This window comes from Nelumbo nucifera, chromosome 5, assembly GCF_055504915.1.
Source record: "Nelumbo nucifera cultivar China Antique chromosome 5, China Antique-T2T, whole genome shotgun sequence".
NCBI classification, from domain to species: domain Eukaryota; kingdom Viridiplantae; phylum Streptophyta; class Magnoliopsida; order Proteales; family Nelumbonaceae; genus Nelumbo; species Nelumbo nucifera.
The window spans coordinates 72,809,597-72,828,027 of NC_142653.1; the positions used below are offsets into that span (position 1 = coordinate 72,809,597).

Sequence of the window (18,431 nt, forward strand, 5' to 3'; positions counted from 1 at the left end):
AGGAGAAACAAGACATGTTGTACCTGAATTTGCAAGAGTTGCAGTATTACTGGAAGAAGAAGAAGACAAACGAAGTTTTTCATACTCTTCCCGGGTGATGGAAACCATTTCCTTCTCCTTCTCAGTACCTAAAGCAGTGGAGTCATCTCTCATAGTACCACTATCTCCTTCTATAGTAGCATTATTGGCCCAAGTAGAAGGTGGGCCATGCAGATCAAAACAGTAGTTCACAGTGTGTCCTTCCCGTCCACAATAGCTGCATTCTTTGATCATTCCTCGACTAGAAACACTGACACCACAACCTCTAAAATTCCCATCTCTACCACCGTTATGACCTCTCACACCATGGTTACTTCCTCTGGGATAGCTACTTCTACCACGTGAGCCACCTCTACCACCTTTGGTTGTGGCTAAGGCCGACTTCTCTAATACTGGAGAGCTATCTGTATGTGGACTCGTAACCCTTCTTACTCTAGAGAAAACTTCTGATAGTGTCGGTATGTCACTGCTACCTAAAATCTGGGCACACATTGGTTCAAGTTCATACCTCAATCTGGAAAGAAAACATGCCACATCCAACTGATCTCTCTGTTGTTTTTGCAATTTGAGATCAATCAAAAGAGGCTAATACGAATCCAACTCATTCCACAAACTCTTCAAGCAAGCATAGTACTCTTCCACACTCCTATCACCTTGTAGTTGAAAATACTCCTGATACAATTGATAGATTCTAGTTACATTGTCTTATCCTAATACAACTGCTTAGCATGTTCCAAATTTCTTTCACAGTATCAAAGAACACCAGGTCCACACTGATATGAGGTTCCATACTGTTCCAAAGACATGTCATAATCTGTGCATTCTCCTGGATCCAATCATCACACCCTGCAGCTCCTGGATCTGGTTTGTTTTCTTTAATATATTTTAACTTTCTTCTCGCCGTCAAATTTACCTCCACCGATTTCGCCCATGGTACATAGTTGGTACCATACTACCATTAAATTTAACCGACATCATTTGTACAGCCATGAAATCAGTTTGTACCATCACACTTGTTTTGTATTCATTGCCCGACTCAACAACAGCATTCAACTGACTTAACTATTGGTTTTGAAACTTTAACAGCATAGCCGCAACACCTAAACCTGGAACATCAGCATAAAAACTTATTCTACGAGTCAACTAACCTCCCGATTCCTAGAAAATAACCCACCAAACACATCAACCACAAACAACAATCAGCTGAACTTCACATTCACAGTCCCTCTTTGAACTGACGAGTAGAGGGAGTCTAAACCACTATCAAATAGTCGACCTACAATGCAGCTTGAGGCATAGAAACCTCTTAACCTTCTTGGTGATCAGTCCTTTTAGGTTCTTCCCCTTCCTCTCTTCTCGTATTGGTATAAATCCTCAGCTGAACCAGTTACAGGTGTCCTTCACTTATGCAGTCAGGGAACTTGATCAACCAGGCTCTGATACCATGTTATCAGGCCTGTATTTAATTAAATAAATAAAAAAGAGGTTTCTGATATGTGCCTAGAAGGGGAAGAGATGGAGAAGAAGAAGAGGAGAAGAAGTCGAACAGAATAGGGCTTCACAGTCTCAATCGAAAGAGAGAACTGCCGCCCAGTATGTCTAAATCATAATAACAAGTAAAATTACAATACTACCCCTGGATACAAATACTTGAGAATAGAGACAAAAGACACTGATTTAAAGAAGAGAAAAGACTAAAATAACCCTAGAACAAAGTTGTATTTTAGCATATCTGATTACTAATATTAGAAGCAGATAAGAGAGAAGAGAAAACACAGCAGTTGTTGGGGAGACAAGAAGAGATTGCCAAATGGGAGAGAAAATTTAGTCTCCCAATCAACCAGATCTCTTTATATGTTATGTTTTCAAAACAGAAGCTGCAAGTTACAATGTTATATAAAAAAATAAACTGACTAATCTGACCTCAGTTATAGCAGTAGATAGGCATAAATACCCTGTCTACTACGGAAAAAAATAAACTATTATTCCTAGGGAAAGCTAAACCTCACAACATAGTTTAGTAGTTTTAAATGTTCACATTAAAAGAAGAAAAAGAGAAGAAACTAAGTTCCCAAGATTTAGGTGGTGGAATTTAAAATGGCAAAAATCATTACTTTTTAATACAAACTAATAGTAGAAGGAAAATGTACTTTAGGCGAAGTAACTAACAATTTTTTACTTTAAACAACCAACTATACAATAAAGTAGCAAAGAAGTTTACGGAAATTATATCAGATTTGCTTTCCTTTTATGTCAGTTTGCCAGTTCTGCAGCATGTTTTAAAATGTCCCTAATTTCCCTAATATTTCCATTTCCATGGGTAGCGTCATGAAGTTTTATCAAAACCGGCATAGTCCCTAATGAACACTACCAGCACTATGTGGAGTACAAGAGAGTTTCCACGACATATTTCCATTTCTACTTCCATAGGTAGTGACATGAAATTTTACTGGAATTGACATATTCCCCAATGAATATACCAACGCTATGTGGAGTACAAGAGATGGTATTATAACACAAGTTGGTGACAATATTGTAGATATGTGGAGTAACAATGTTATTGCCTGCCTAACTTACATGGTTACCACATTGAGCTAGCTTAATATTTATTTCGAACATGAAGTTAAATATTAGTTATTGTTTGTGTAATAGATTGTTTGGTTAATCTATTACAACCATTTACATTTTCTGTGAGTTTAAATTTTGCTTTAACTCATTTTATCATGAAGTTATGAATCTTAAGGTTTACAAGGCAATTTCAGAATGCATTCTTTTGTCTATAACCTAAGTTTCTTAGTTTTGTTTAGTAATTTGAAATATGATAATAATTTAAAAAGGTTTGCCTATGCTTCTTTTATAATTTCATAAAATACTATTCTATATTTTGCATAGTTTATAATGTTCCCACCATGCCTATAATTTTTATGATATTTCTGACATTTCTAACATGTTTCTTATATTTTGATGACTGACATTTCCACCAACACTGGCATTTGAAACCTTGGTTCTTCTTGTTAATTGATTATTCTAAGGAAAATAGCCCTCATGCTTTTAGTCATTCTTTTCAAGATTAGAGTTGGATGGGTTTAAGGAGATCCAACTTCATTTTATACTTTATATTATATGATATTCATATTCTAACATATTTTCAAGGCAGATATATTAGATTGAAAAAAAGGCTACCTTAAGAAACTTGATGCATAATATCATCCCTAACTCAGAAACTATGTTGCAGGTATGTTCGCTTTGTTATGACTAAGATGGAAGGGAATATAGAAGAGATTAAGAGGCTGCATCCAAGGTAATATGAATATCCAACTGTTTGCTTTTCTAGTTCAAGTTCCTAGAAAAATGTTTTGCTCGTTCATATACATTGAAATTTTGGAAAAAAACATTTCTTAGAATTTAGGTTTATGTCAGGGATATCAACCATGGAAGCTATCTTTCTTTTGCAACGATTGATAGAAAAGTTAAGAGAGAGAAAAAGAGAGATCGTCGTATGGTATTCATTGATCTAGAGAAAACATTTGATAGAGTTCCTATAGATATAATATGGTGGGTCTTGGGAAAGAAAGGGGTTCCAAATAGGTATATAGACCTAAGGATATGTATAAGGGTGTAACAACCAATGTTAGAAAACCTGTGGGAAAGACAACAAACTTTATAGTTACAATGGGTCTTCACCAAAGTTTAATGCTTAGCTTTTATTTATTTGTTCTACCTAACAAAACCATACATGAATTGACTAAACATATTCAAGTGGAGTGATAAATACGGTACATATGAACACAAGAAGTCAGTGGGCTGATTTGTTTACAAAAGTGTTGAGTCGGGGAAAAGTGGATTAATATAACTGTTAGAATTGTTAGAAGTAGTTAACAGGGGCAGTATTGTCTTTTTCATGTTATTCTTTCTCTCTTATATCTGCTGTAACTTTCCTAAGGGTATTGTAGTCATTTCATCCTTAGTAGGCTAGTACAACCTGGGTCACAGTAAGGAGATGTGAATAGATTTCTCCTTTCTAATCTTCCCTCTTTTCTTCTCCTTCTCTTTCCCTTCCCTTTCTCTTCCTATCTTCCTCTCTTTCTTTCTTCTATCCTTTTTTTCACCTTTTCTTACTTTATTAAAGTTGGAACATGGTATCAAAGACTTGAGGTCGACTACACTGTTCGCGGAACTATTCACATCTCAACTTTTTTGTGCCCTAGGAATAGAGAATATTCTTTATTCTTTGTTGGAAAGGAAAAGGACTTAAGAGGACTGGTCGCCCACTTGGAAAAGAGGCTTTAATGCCTCAAGTTGCAGTGTTGTATGAGTTGGTGGTGTTTTCTAAAAGCCCTCTATTCAGCAGTTCGAAGAGGGCAGCTTTGTGATGTTTCGAGTTGTGAGGTAGGTGCTCCTCAATGTGTTGTGATTTTGTAGTGGTTTGTGTTGTGGTGACACCTTGTGGTAAGTATGCAATCTTTCCCAAGTGTTTCTAAAGTAGAGGGCTGATGATTCTTGGTATTTTTCCTAAAAAAAAAGGTGTATTATAGTAGTTGCATACCAGCTGTTTGACAGTTTGCCTAGGTGGCAAATCAGTGATCTCTCACTCATGGTTTCATCAAATGGTAACACTAAACCTACAGTAATTGTGCAATCAGATTTGACGACTTCTCAATTAACTACAGTGGAACTCAATGGTACTAATTATATCCCATGGGCCAAGTCGGTTGAGGTATCTGTCATTGCAAGAGGCAAGTTGAAGTACATCAAGGAGGGTCCATTGAAAAGTGAATCAGAAGGGTACAATGAATGGGTACAAAAGAATGCCCAAATTATGACATCACTTTGGAATAGTATGGAGAATCACATTAGTGTAAACCTTATGTTTCTAGACACGGCCAAGGAGATTTGGGACCATGCAAAGCAATTGTACTCTAGACAAGACAATGTCATAAGAATTTACCAGTTGTACCAAGACTATTTTTCTCTTGAAAAAGGGGATAAAAGTGTTGGAAAATACTATGCTTCTCTAAAAAGCTCAAGGAATGAGCTCAATATTTATCAACCCACCCCTATCCACTGATTTGAAGACTCAACAAGAACAACGAGAACATCTAGATGTAGCAAGAATTTTATCTGGGTTGATGTCTGAATTTGAACCAATGCGGGCCCAAATCTTAGGGAGCAATGATCTTCCATCCTTGTTAGGTTTTCTCTCGCATAAGGAGAGCCTCAAATCCACATAATGATCATCCCCCACCTTCAGAGAGATCAACCATGGTGGTTTCCATAGGAGGTTTTCTTGATAGACATGCGTGGTAGAGGTGGAGGAAATGTGAGGGGTTTTGGCCATGGGCCCAGAGGTGCACGAGGAGGTGGTAGAGAGTTTGGTGGTTGTGGTCATAGTGGTAGTGGTTCAGCCCGTGAGTGCTCACATTGTGGACGAGAAGGTCACATAGTCAACTTTTGTTATGATCTTCATGGCCTTCCATCTTCCTAGGCTAACCAAGCAATGGTGGAAGGTATTTCGGGAGTCTTAGTGTGACTAAAGATGCTCCTACTTCTAATGTTGGTAAGGATAAAGACACAATCTCTATCTCGTGTGAGGAGTATGAAAAGCTTCGCCAGTCTGCCTCCTCTAGTTCTACCACTACTACACTTGTGAAGTCAGGTACTGCTTGTCTTACTTCTAGTTCTTCACCTTCACCTTGGGTAATTGATTCTGGAGTTTCAGACCACATGATTAGCTCCTCAGATATGTTTGTATCCTCCTTGTCGCCACCTTCTACCTCTCAAACCGTTACCTTAGCTGGTGGTTCTTCTTCTGCTATTACTGATACCAATAATGTGTCTCTTGGTTCTGACCTTAATTTATGCTCGGCTTTTTATGTTCCTAAGTTTCCCTTTAGTCTCTTGTCTATAAGTAAGCTTACTCAAACCCGTCATTGTTCAGTAACATTTATCCTTCATATTGTGTCTCTCGGGATCTCAAGACGAGGAAGACGATTGGTGGCGGTTGTGAAGTTGGAAGACTGTACTACTTGGATGACCATGGTCATTAGAAGGCTCTTCATTCCTCTCTTACACCACATCAGTGGCATTGTCGTCTTGGTCATCCTTCTCTACGTGTTTTGAAAAAGCAAGCCCCAACCTTAGAGTCTGTAACTCAGCTAGATTGTGAGTCATATCAGTTAAGTAAACATCATGGAGTGTCTTTTGTTCCTAGGAATGATAAGAGAATCTTGAGTCCTTTTTCTTTAGTCCACTCAGATGTTTGGGGTCGTAGTCATGTGTCATCTTATAATGGATTCAAATATTTTGTAACATTTATTGATGACTATTCATGAATGACATGGATTTACTTAACGAAGGATCATTCAGAATTGTTCTCTATTTTTCTATCTTTTCATACTGAGATAAGGAATCAGTTTGGTGTATGCATTGAAGTGTTTCGTTCAGATAATGCCAAGGAATATTTTCATAATAATTTCAGGTCTTATTTTGACTCTCATTGTATACATCAATCCTCATGTTCACACACTCCTCAGCAAAATGATGTGATTGAGAGAAAAAATCGCCATGTGATTGAAACTGCTCGGGCCTTGTTGATTCAAATGTTAGTTCCTAAAATCTATTGGAGTGATGCAGTTTTCACCTCTTGTTTTCTCATAAACTGTATGCCTTTTTCAGTCCTAGATAGTGAGTCACCTTTCTCTATCTTGTTTCCTTCCACCTCGCCTTTCTCTCTTCCTCCTCGTGTGTTTGGTTGTGTGTGTTTTGTTCACAAATTGGGTCCAGGTCATGATAAACTTGACTCCAAAGCTATTAGATGTGTTTTTCTTGGTTACTCTCGTACTCAAAACAGTTACAAATGCTATGATCCTGTTTTACGAAAAGCTTTTGTTGCTCTAGATGTTACCTTCTTTGAGAGTTTACCCTATTTCTTTGGATGTGAACTTTCTCCTTCTATTCCTCTTCCCTCTGAATCTGGTGATGTCTTTATTCCCTTGCCTACTATGGAGGAGCCTATTTGACCATCTATTCACAGAGTGTACTCTAGAAGTGATAGACAACCAAAATTGTCACCAGTAGTTGATCCAATTCCAACTTCTGTCATGCCACCAGAGTCTTTTCCGTTGACAGATCCACCATCCTCAAATCTTGATCTTCCTATTGCCCTTTGTAAAGGTAAGCATACTTGCACAGATCACCCCCTTTCTCAGTATGTTTCCTTTGCTCACTTGTCTCCTTCACATCAACGTTTCATTTCCCTTCTATCCTCTGTTTCTCTACCGTGTTCTCTACAGGAAGCCCTCTCATCTCCTAACTAGAAGAAGGTGATAGATGAAGAATTTCATGCTCTTCAGTTCAATAATACTTGGGATCTCACTTCCTTACCACTTGGGAAGCAGGCCGTTAGTTATCGATGGGTATATACAGTTAAGCACCATCAAGATGGCAATATTGAGCAGTTCAAAGCTCGACTTGTTGCAAAGGGGTATACTCAGACCTATGGTGTGGACTATTCAGAAACTGTTTTCTCTGTTGCTACAGTAGTCCGAACCAGTAGAAGAGGAGAAGAAGTAGAAGAAGAAGATGAAAGAACAGTCGAACATAATAGGTTAAACCCTATTAGCCGACCCTTAATATTGATTAGGCTCTAATTAGTAGTATAAAGACTAAACTGCCCCCACTTAAGTATGGGACAGGAAGTCTCTATAAAGACTGCCACATAAGCACATAACTTAACAAAAGTCAATTGACTAATCTAACCTTATTCGGCTAGCTCTAACACTCCCCCTCAAGCTCGAGAATATATGTCATAATCCCAGCTTGTTACATATATAGTTCACTCACCCTAAGCTTAAGCCTTTTGTAAACAAATCTGCCCACTGATCACCTGAGCCCACATGTTCTGTGCTTATCTCTCTAGTAAGGACCTTCTCCCTCACAAAGTGGCAATCAATCTCTATGTGCTTTGTTCTCTCATGAAAAACAAGGTTGGATGAGATGTGGAGTGCAGTTTGATTTTCACAGTACAATTTCATAGGTTTATCCATGGAAAACCCGATTTCTTGTAGGAAATTCCTTAGCCATACTAATTCACATGTAGTGTGTGTCATGGCTCTATACTCAGCTTCAGCACTGCTTCTAGCCGCAACCATCTGCTTCTTACTCTTCCATGTCACAAGATTTCCTCCAAGAAATGTGCAATAACCTATAGTAGATCTTCTATCAGACACAGAGCCTGCCATCTGCATCTGTATACCCAATTACTTCAAGTTTTCCTCCTGGTTTGTACAATAACCCACGGCTCGGAGCTCCTTTCAGGTACCTTACAATTCTAAGAACTGCATCCCAGTGAAGTATACGAGGGTTCTGCATAAATTGGCTCACCACACTGACTGCAAAGGAGATGTCTGGTCTCGTGATAGTCAAATAGTTCAGCTTCCCCATTAGCCGTCTATACCTTCCAGGATCATCAAATATTTCCCATGTATCACTGCTCAACTTAACATTTGGTTCCATAGGAGTTTCAGCCGGTTTTGCACCTAACAGTCATGTTTCATCCAGTAGATCAAGAACATATTTTCTTTGGCACAGGTTTACGCCTTGTCTTGATCTAGCAACTTCTATACCCAAGAAATACTTCAATGTCCCAAGGTCTTTTGTTTGAAAATGATTTTGAGAAAGACCTTTAGTTTATCGATCCCCAATTTGTCACTACCAATTATGACAATATCATCCACATAGACCACTAATAAAATCTTTCTGGCTTTTGAATCATAGCTGAACATTGAGTGGTCAACCTGGCATTGTTTCATTCCAAAATTCTTCACCACTTCACTAAACTTCCCAAACCAAGCACGAGGCGATTGTTTCAACCCTTAAATTGCCTTTTTCAGTCTGCACACCTTATCATCCTCCCCTTGAGCAACAAACCCAGGTGGTTGCTCCATATATACCTCCTCCATAATGTCAAGTTGAAACAAGGGCCAATCATACATAACTGCCAGGGAAATTAACACACGGACAGAGCCAATCTTAGCCACTGGAGAGAAGGTCTCCATATAGTCTACTCCATACAACTGTGAATAACCTTTAGCAACAAGTTTGGCCTTCAGACGCTCCACACTACCATCTGGCAAGTATTTAACAGTATACACCCATTTACAACCTACAACATACTTACCAAGTGGAAGAGTAGTGAGCTCCCCTGTGTGAGTATGCTGAAGGGCAGAGAGTTCCTCCTCCATTGCCTGTCGCCACCCAGGTGAGCTAAGAGCCTCTTGGACATTCTTAGGTATAGAAATAGATGACAATAGTGAGACAAACTGGCGATGTGAGGCGGAAAGGCGAGATACTGAAACAAAATTGGAAATGGGATGGAGGGTACAACTATGTTTACCTTTTCGTAAAGCAATGGGTAGATCAAGTCCTGAGGGTTTAGGGACAAGAGCAACAACAGGATCCACAGACAGGGTAGAAGCTGGAGGAGGAGCCGGTGTCTGTCAATGAGTATACACGTGCCGGATCGGTAGTCGTTCAGTCGGGATCTACACGGGAGGAGGTGAAGGGTCAACCCCAATAGGAACACCCAGAACGGGATCACGGACTGGAAGAGGAAGAGGAAGCAAAGGTGGAGACATAGATACTTCAGGTCCCGAGAAGAAGGGGATAGACTCAAAAAAGGTGACATCAGGACAAACATAGCACTTCCGAGTAATGGGATTATAACACTTGTACCCTTTTTGAGTCTGAGAGTAGCCAAGAAAGACACACTTAATGGAGCGTGCATCTAGCTTGTCTATTCCAGGACTCAGATTGTGAACAAAGCACATAGCCAAAGATACGAGGTGTTAATGGAAAGGGAGACAAGGTGGGGAACAAGATAGAGAAGGGAGACCGACCATGAAGAATGAAGGAGGGCATGTGACTAATGAGGAAACACGCAGTAAGTACAGCATCACTCCAAAACCATTTAGGAACACTCATATGATGAAAAATAGACCGAGCAGCTTTTCTCCTGTGGCTAAATTAGGTTTTGTACGAGTGCTCATTTCTTTAGCTGCCCACTTTGGTTGGCCCCTATTTCAGCTTGATGTCAAAAATGTGTTTCTCCATGGTGATCTTCAAGAGGAGGTATATATGGAGCAACCTCCTGGGTATGTTGCTCAAGGGGAGTTAGGAAATGTGTGTTGATTGAAGAAGGCTATCTATGGGCTGAAGCAATCACCACAGGCATCGTTCGGTCATTTCAGTAGTGTGGTGCAAGATTTTGGATTGAAACAATGCAGTATTGATCACTCTGTGTTTAGTAGAGACTCATCATCTGGGAAGATCATTCTAGCAGTGTATGTTGATGATATTGTTCTCACTGGCAATGATACACATTGAATTGATGAGTTGAAATAGTTTCTACAACAACACTTTCAAACTAAAGATCTAGGAAGCTTGAAGTACTTTCTTGGAATTGAGGTAGCTCGGTCGAAGTGGGGAATCTCTCTGTCCCAAAGAAAGTATGTTTTAGATGTGTTGAATGAAACTGGGTTGTCAGGATCCAAGCCAGTTGAAACTCCCATGGACCCCAATGTGAAGATGACTGATAGTCAGGGAGAGCCATTAGAAGACCCTATAAGGTATCAGAGACTAGTAGGCAAGTTGATCCATCTTACCATCACTAGGCCTGACATCTCCTTTAGGACCCCAAATAGGCACTATTTGGCACTATTAAACTAGGCACTATTAAACTAAAATATTCATTTTGTGTGTTTATATACTAATTTCTTTTTATTATTTTCTTATTTGTTAAGATTTAATCAATACAAACATTGCTAAGTGCTGTATTGAACCCTCAAAGACTTTAAAACCTGAACCAATAAGTAAGGAAGAACTTAAAATTTTGTCTAATCAACACATTTTCTATACTTTAACATGAACTCTATACTTTTCTTATGAAAATTATGAGTAATTATTAAGGAAATATGGCTATGGTACCTAGGGAACTACCCTAGGATCTATGTTTTCTATATAAAAAAACCATCGCCTAGGCGACTAGGTGACAAGGCACCCCCCTAATGCCCAACATCGCCTTGGTGCCTTGAAAACTATGCCCCTTCACTTGTTATTTATAATAAAAAATAAGAGTACAAAGACTACTATGCCCTTATAGGGCAGTAAAAACATAAAACAACATGTATAGAACTGAAAAACATAATAAAATTTGGACTCACATAACCATTGTGGTCCCCACTACCTATTTAACAACTAACATAACACAACTATTCTAAAAACAACGCAAAACTGACTAATCTTCAACACTCCCCCTCAAGTTGGGAGTAAATGTCACACATTCCCAACTTGCATAGATCATGTTCATGTTTGTTCTTTGCAATCCCTTTAGTGAGAACATCAGCCAATTGCAACTCTGAAGAGACATAAGGCAAGCAAACTTCTCCGGTTGTTACCCTCTCCCTTATTAAGTGCCTATCGACTTCAATGTGTTTTGTCTTGTTATGCTGGATTGGATTGTGGGCAATGTTGAATGCAGCCTGATTGTCACAATACAACATCATAGGTTCCTTTGCTCTCACCCCAATCTAGCTCAATAGGGATCTAACCCAAAGTAGTTCTGAGACACCATGAGCCATGGATCTATACTCAACCTCTGCACTTGACCTAGCCACAACCACTTGTTTCTTGCTCTTCCATGAGATCAAGTTTCCACCTACAAAGGTACATACTCCTGAAGTAAATCTCCTGTCCTCTAAACACCTTGCCCAGTCTGCATCTGTATAGGATTCCAGTTTCAAATTTTCATAATTTGAAAAAAGAATGCCTCTGCTGGGGTCCAAAAAACTAACCACCCCCTACAGAAGAATAAAAGAAATCAAACGATACTTGTGCGCCCAAGATCAGATCAAAAACAAAGAATCCAGCTTTTCTAGGACTCTTCCCCATACTCCAATTCCTCCTGATTTTGATGCCAAAACGAAGATCACATTCCTGATGACTTGATCTCACCAAAAGATCCAAGAACTGGGCAATCAATAGCAGATCGATCAACCTCTTCTTACTTCATGCAATTGGCCGATCTAGGGCTGCATGAGAATGCTTCAAGAACCCTAGTCCTTGCTCTAATAACAAGTAGAAATCTGTTGGATTTAAAAGTATAAAAGAAAAGTGTGTTTTCTTGGAGAGAGAAGAAAGAGAGAGGAAAAAGAAGAGAAGAAGAACTCTTGAGAAGGAAAGCAATCATCTGGCCGCCCCCTTCACTTGTTATTTATAATAAAAAATAAGAGGAGTACAAAGACTACTATGCCCTTATAGGGCGGAAAAAACATAAAACAGCATGTGTAGAACTGAAAAACATAATAAATTTGGAATTGCATAACTATTGTGGTCCCCACTACCTATCTAACAAATAACATAACACAACTATTCTAAAAACAACACAAAACTGACTAATCTTCAACAAAGTTGATTGCCTTTTTGTGAGAGAAAAAGTAACAAGTGGAGAGGTTGTTACTCCCTATGTTAAATCTGAAGACCAAGTAGCTGATATTTTTACTATAAGTGTGGGTTGCTCAAGGATGGGCTATATTTGTAACAAGCTGGAACTTTTATGATATATATGCTCCTGCTTGAGGGGGAGTGTTAAAATTGTTAGAAGTAGTTAATAGGGGCAGTATTGTCTTTTTCATGTTATTCTTTCTCTCTTATATCTGTTGTAACTTTCCTAAGGGTATTGTAGTCATTTCAGCCTTAGTAGAATGTTAATACAACCTGGGTCGACAGTAAGGAGATGTGAATAGATTTCTCCTTTCTAGTCTTCCCTCTTTTCTTCTCTTTCCCTTCCCTTTCTCTTCCTATCTTCTCCTTTCTTCTATCCCTTTCTTCACCTTTTCTTACTTTATTAAAGTTGGAACAATAACAAGCTGGGATTATATTACATATATTCACCAGCTTGAGGGGGAGTGTTAGAGCCAACAGTCCAGGGGTACTTAAGTCATTTCATAATGTTTTATTTAAAGGTGTTTTGTCTATTATCTCTGATGTTAAGTAGGGTGTCCCATACATAAAAGAGAGGCAAAAAGGTATATATATATATAAAATCTGTATCTTGAGGACAGTATGGTTCTTTTATCTTTTAATATAAATATTATTTTCTGGGTGTGGGCTGTCACTTTTGACACACCCATACAGTCTTCTTTCTCTCTTGATCACTTCTATTCAAACCTTCTCTAACAGAAACAAGATTCATGTAGCCAACCTCATATAATTGGGAATCTTGGGATGAGGCTAGGATGATGATGATGATGATGGGCATATTATTTGGTTGGAATTCTTCATCTGGTTGAGGTTCACTAAAAATTGCATGCCAAGGCTGAATTACTTGAGACACACAAACTGGTAGTCTCCAATCCATTTTAAAGATAGAATTACAAAAGAAAAAGATAGAAAATAAAAGAAAGAAAAGAAAATTTCCAAATCTTCTTAGGTACATTGCAAGTTGAGTATGGATGATCTGTGGTCTCTTTCTCCCGATACAATACACATTTGCTTTCTATGTTGATGATCATTGGTTTTAGTGAGCATGAATAAATATCTTCCTTGGTACCACCAACCAAGCAAAGGCTTGAACTCTAGTTTTTATTTAACAGTTGGATAATGAATTCTTTTTTTTTATGAATGATAATAAATTTATTAATTCAGAAGCAGATTTAGAGTGAGTTCATACAACATCCCAGGGAGAGGCACGAGCTGCCCCTCCTTGAATCTTACAAGTAAACTAGGAAAGAAAAGCAAGAATCACAACTGAGCCCAAAAACAATTCTTCCCTATTTACCCCTTGCTTAGCTAACACATCTGACAAAGTATTTGCTGATCTCCCCAACCATTGTACAGTGACCAACATATTCCTTGTCAACTGACTAAATTTCTTCATTTCATTCTTGTAACGCCACATAGCCTCTTTAGGATTTTCCAACCAACCCACCACCACTTTGGAATCCCCCTCGATTGTTAGGTGTTGTACCCCCAGCTGGTTTGCAAATTGCACCCCTTGTACAGTAGCTAAAAGTTCTGCTTGATGGAGTCCCCAATTCCCAAGGGACCCGAGTAGAGAAACAAAATCTCTCCCTTCTCATTTCTCAAAGCACCCCCCGTTCCGGATAATCCTGGATTACCCATGCTACTTCCATCAAAGTTCAACTTCAGTGAGCCTTCGGATGGAGGAGACCAACTTGTAATTGATTTGTCCTTTAGGGATGAACACCTCGCTACTGCTGACCAATTTCTCCAAAGGTCATTAAAGGAGAATTGATGAAAGATTTTCAAGGTCTTCAGCCAAGGTATTGCCCTATTTAACACGCAGTCTTTCCTAACTGCTCCTTTCCTTTTCTTGAAAAATTCTAACATTCCTTTCTTCCCAAAGAGTCCAAATCAAGGCAGCACGATTACATCTCCACATAATTCTCCCTTTTTTTGTAGGCCAATAAAAGGTAGAATGGTTGAAGAGCATGTGAACTTCTGTTGGTAGACTCCAACTACTCCCAAACAACGAAAGTAGCCTGCAGAAGAGGGACAAGATATTAATAGGTGGTAACAATCTTCACCGTGAGCTCTACAGAGGATACACCAGTTAGGAAAAATACAGAGGAAAGGTCTTCTCTTTCGTAGGTTATCTAGAGTGTTTACTTTCCCATGGAATACTTCCCAACAAAACGCCATAATTTTTTTGGGAACTGGCCTGCACCAACTTTCCTTTGACGGAAAGGGTTGATGAGTAGAGAGTTGAGAGATGGACTTGAAGAAAGAAGCACAAGTGAAGGTTCCATTGGGTCTAGGAGTCCATACCCTCTTATCTGGCTTGGAGGATCCAAACAAACCTGATTAAGACAACCAAGCAAGACGGAAAGAGATTCAATTTCATCATCCCTAATGAATTCTTTTCATATGATATTTCTTTTCTTTTGCTAGGGTTTAGATGAACTAGAGTGAAGATACTTCATATTGTGAATTTTAAATGATATTAGATTATTCCTTCTAGTATGTTCTCCAGATACCTTCTACTTACTATTAATTGCAATTTGTCTATTTGTTTTTTTTTCCACTAGCACTAATGACCTAAGACCATTACACATTGTTGGTTCCAATCATCTGGGATCTTGGAAGGGGTAGACTGGATAAAATCCTAATTTTGTTTTTGTTTTTATTTATTTATTTTTTTTTTGCACAAAGTTGCTGCCATCCTGCACTCTCATGTTTGCCATCCCATGATTTTAGAATTACACCAAGTAATGGCCCCTACTGTTTTTTATTCTCACTAGGAACTTTCTCCTGTAACTGCATAAAACTCTATTGCAGATTTGCAGAGCTCAAAGAACTACATGGAATTGAAGATGAGAAGCCATTGGCTGCTGCTGGAGGCCCCCAAAAAATGGCTTCTGGGCTTCTCTGTATGAACCTATGATTATCAAGATTCTCTTTTCTATATGAATCTAAAAGTATCAATTTCTTTTCTTCAGGGTTGACATTTTTCATAATTTTGTTGCTTCGTTATGCAGCTGTCACTCTGAAGTGTGTCGGAGCATCTATTGGAGAAAAGCAATCTCTTTCAAAGAAATTACCTGCCACCACAACGGTGATTGTCTAATTTCAATCCCTAAACTCTCCTTTCTGTTTTACTGGGGTTTTCTACCAAAAAACTGAATCCAAATTTTACATAAAACTATTTTAGGTTGGGAGGCTAAAGGTTCTGTGTGAGAGCTTCTTTCATTTGAAGTCCATCAAGATGAAATTGTTTCTTCAAGAAGAGGTAAGTGCTTCATTTACTTCTGATAAATTTGAATGTCTGCAAATAAAATGGTCCACAAAATTAGATTAGTCCATTATTCTGTTTGATTAAAATGTTAGTTAATTTTAGCTGGAAATCATACGATTTGTTCAAATGAATTAAGATGTGTAATCTTTGTTCTGTATCTTTCATTAGACTGTCATCATCATAATTGGTAGAAATGCCTACTAACTGCTTTGTGTCAGGTGATCAAAGTTATTGTGGGCGTCCACTCCATATACTACCATACCTAATATATTCTTATAACAAATAGAGAAGGGAAAGGGTGTATTGTCATGCCCTCTGCATGTAGGAAATGGAATCATAGTAACTTGGCTTCATATTTGCTGGTTAAACCTTTGGCATTTACAATCGTGCCATTACTCGAATCTCCGGTGATGTGTGGCCCTCTCGTCCCTTCCCTCTGCATGCAGTAAATGGAATCACACAGTAACCGTGTTAAGTATTTGGTGCTGACAGTGGTGCAAATTACCCAATGCTGTGTTTGGTTTGTGGGAAGATTTTGGTAGGATGGGAAAGGGGAAATGGATGGAAATTTTCATGTTCCATTTTTTGGATGCAAAAGGAAAAGTAGTGGGAAAATCAACTCTAGTAACAATTCTTAATTAATTAATTAGTAATATTTTTATTAATTTATATTTTACTATTATTATTTATTAATATTTTTATGAAATAATTTTATAATTAATTAATATTGATAATTATCTAACTAATTATTAATTAATAAAATATTTTAAAATTTATTTTATTAATATTTACTATGAATTAATTAATAATTTTATTTTTACTATTATTTTTTTATTTTATTGAATCATGAATTAGATTAATAATAAAATCCTTATTTATTCATTCATTAATTACTTAGTTAATTAATTATTAACTATTTTTTGTTAATTATTAATTAGTTAATAATACTTTTTTATTATTTAGTATTTTATTATTAATTAGATATTAATTATTTTAATTAATTAGTTAATATTTATTATTTATTAGATATTAATCATTTTAATTAATTAGTTAATACTACAAGGAAGGTGGTTTTTTGTTATATAAGATCACCCCTACATTACCACTTGTTTCCCACCAAAATGGTGGGACTCCACATCCCAATATTTGGGATCTATAATTCCACCTTTTTCCCATCCCATCTCATGACATCCCACAAACCAAACATGGGAAGGGAGGAATATTCCATATTTTCCCTTCCCATCCCACAAACCAAACGAAGCCTAAGTTATTCTCTTACTAATCACTTGTTTCTAGCCTCTGCCACATCTAAAACCTTGAACTTGTACCATTATGCTTCTCCGTGCAATGATCTGCATTGAAAATGGCCTGGCTATCGTGGTACATTCTAGTTAAATTTCTAAGACTTTTTCAGTTATTAGAATTATGGATACTAGCATAACAGGCTTGGCCCTTACCAGAGCCCTGAAATCACAAAAGGACAAAACATAACACCCCATGACCCCCCTTATTTGCAAATACACATAAACAAAAATGTAAGAAAGGAAAAAAGCCTTTTTTTATGTTATTTCTTGTGATTGAACTTCTCTATGATGCATTTTAGGGATTGAAATTATCTTCTCCAAGCTTCATTGCACCTTTCTACATGTATATCATAACTATGGTCCAAGAACAATATGCCTATAATTTGGTTTCAATCATCATCATCATCATCTTTGCGGATGACATTGTTTTAATTGATGAAACTAATGAAGGATTAAATGCAAAATTAAGCTTATAGACATATGCCTTAGAAAGTAGAGGTTTTAAAATAAGCAGGACTAAAACAAAGTATATGACATTTAGTAATAATAGGAGTGTCAATCAAGATACACTTATGATTGGGGTTGGTTCAATAATTCATAACAAGGAAGGGATTGAGGAGGATGTCACCCAAAGAATTAGAGCAAGATGGGAAAAATGGAGTGGTGCATATGGACTTTTATGTGAACTGAGGTAGACACATGAAATGCAGAAGCACTTTTACCTGTTGTAGATGCAAAGGAGGTAGAAGGGGTAGGGGCCAACCTATTCATCTTCCCAAGGATCCTACCATACAATTCCAAGTCATCTCTGAAGGAGTTAAGTCTTCCTTAGGGTCAAATCCAACAAAGTGCTCTTGGGAAGTACCAATAGTTGAGTTATTAGATTGAGAATCTTGGGTATCCAGATATGCAAAGGTAAACTTCTTATGAGCAGGATTCTTTGAGCTATCTTGATTCTTGGTGGCCCACTTGGGCTTCCCAATTAATTCCCAACAAGTCTCTCAGGTGTGTTAGACCTTTGACAACGTGTACTCCATAGTTTGTCCTTGTCATCACCTTTCCTTAAGTCACTCTTCTTCACTCCAATGTTGCCCCCTAAAAAAGGAAAAACTCATTGTTGGGAGACAAGTTTCTTGTAGGTTTTAGCATCTTCATCATGCTTCCACACAATGGTCTGATATAATCTAGTTCCTTCCAGACAAAGGTAAGAGCTGAATAGTACATAGATAAGCTACAGTCCCCTTGCTTACAGGTAGATAACTCTGCTTGAAGTTGGT

The 18,431-nt window shown here is 37.9% G+C and overlaps 1 protein-coding gene across 6 annotated transcripts in view; it reads left to right on the plus strand.

Moving 5' to 3' along the window:
• Positions 1-18,431, plus strand: part of PFI (tubulin folding cofactor E / Pfifferling (PFI)) — a 94,487-nt gene that overhangs the window by 73,111 nt on the left and 2,945 nt on the right. For all 6 annotated transcript variants that reach the window (XM_010247835.3, XM_088886986.1, XM_010247834.3 and 3 more), the window contains 4 exons: positions 3,275-3,340; positions 15,394-15,485; positions 15,594-15,670; positions 15,767-15,844. In XM_010247835.3, the coding sequence (XP_010246137.1) occupies positions 3,275-3,340; positions 15,394-15,485; positions 15,594-15,670; positions 15,767-15,844 (313 nt within the window). The remainder of the gene's footprint in view (positions 1-3,274; positions 3,341-15,393; positions 15,486-15,593; positions 15,671-15,766; positions 15,845-18,431) is intronic.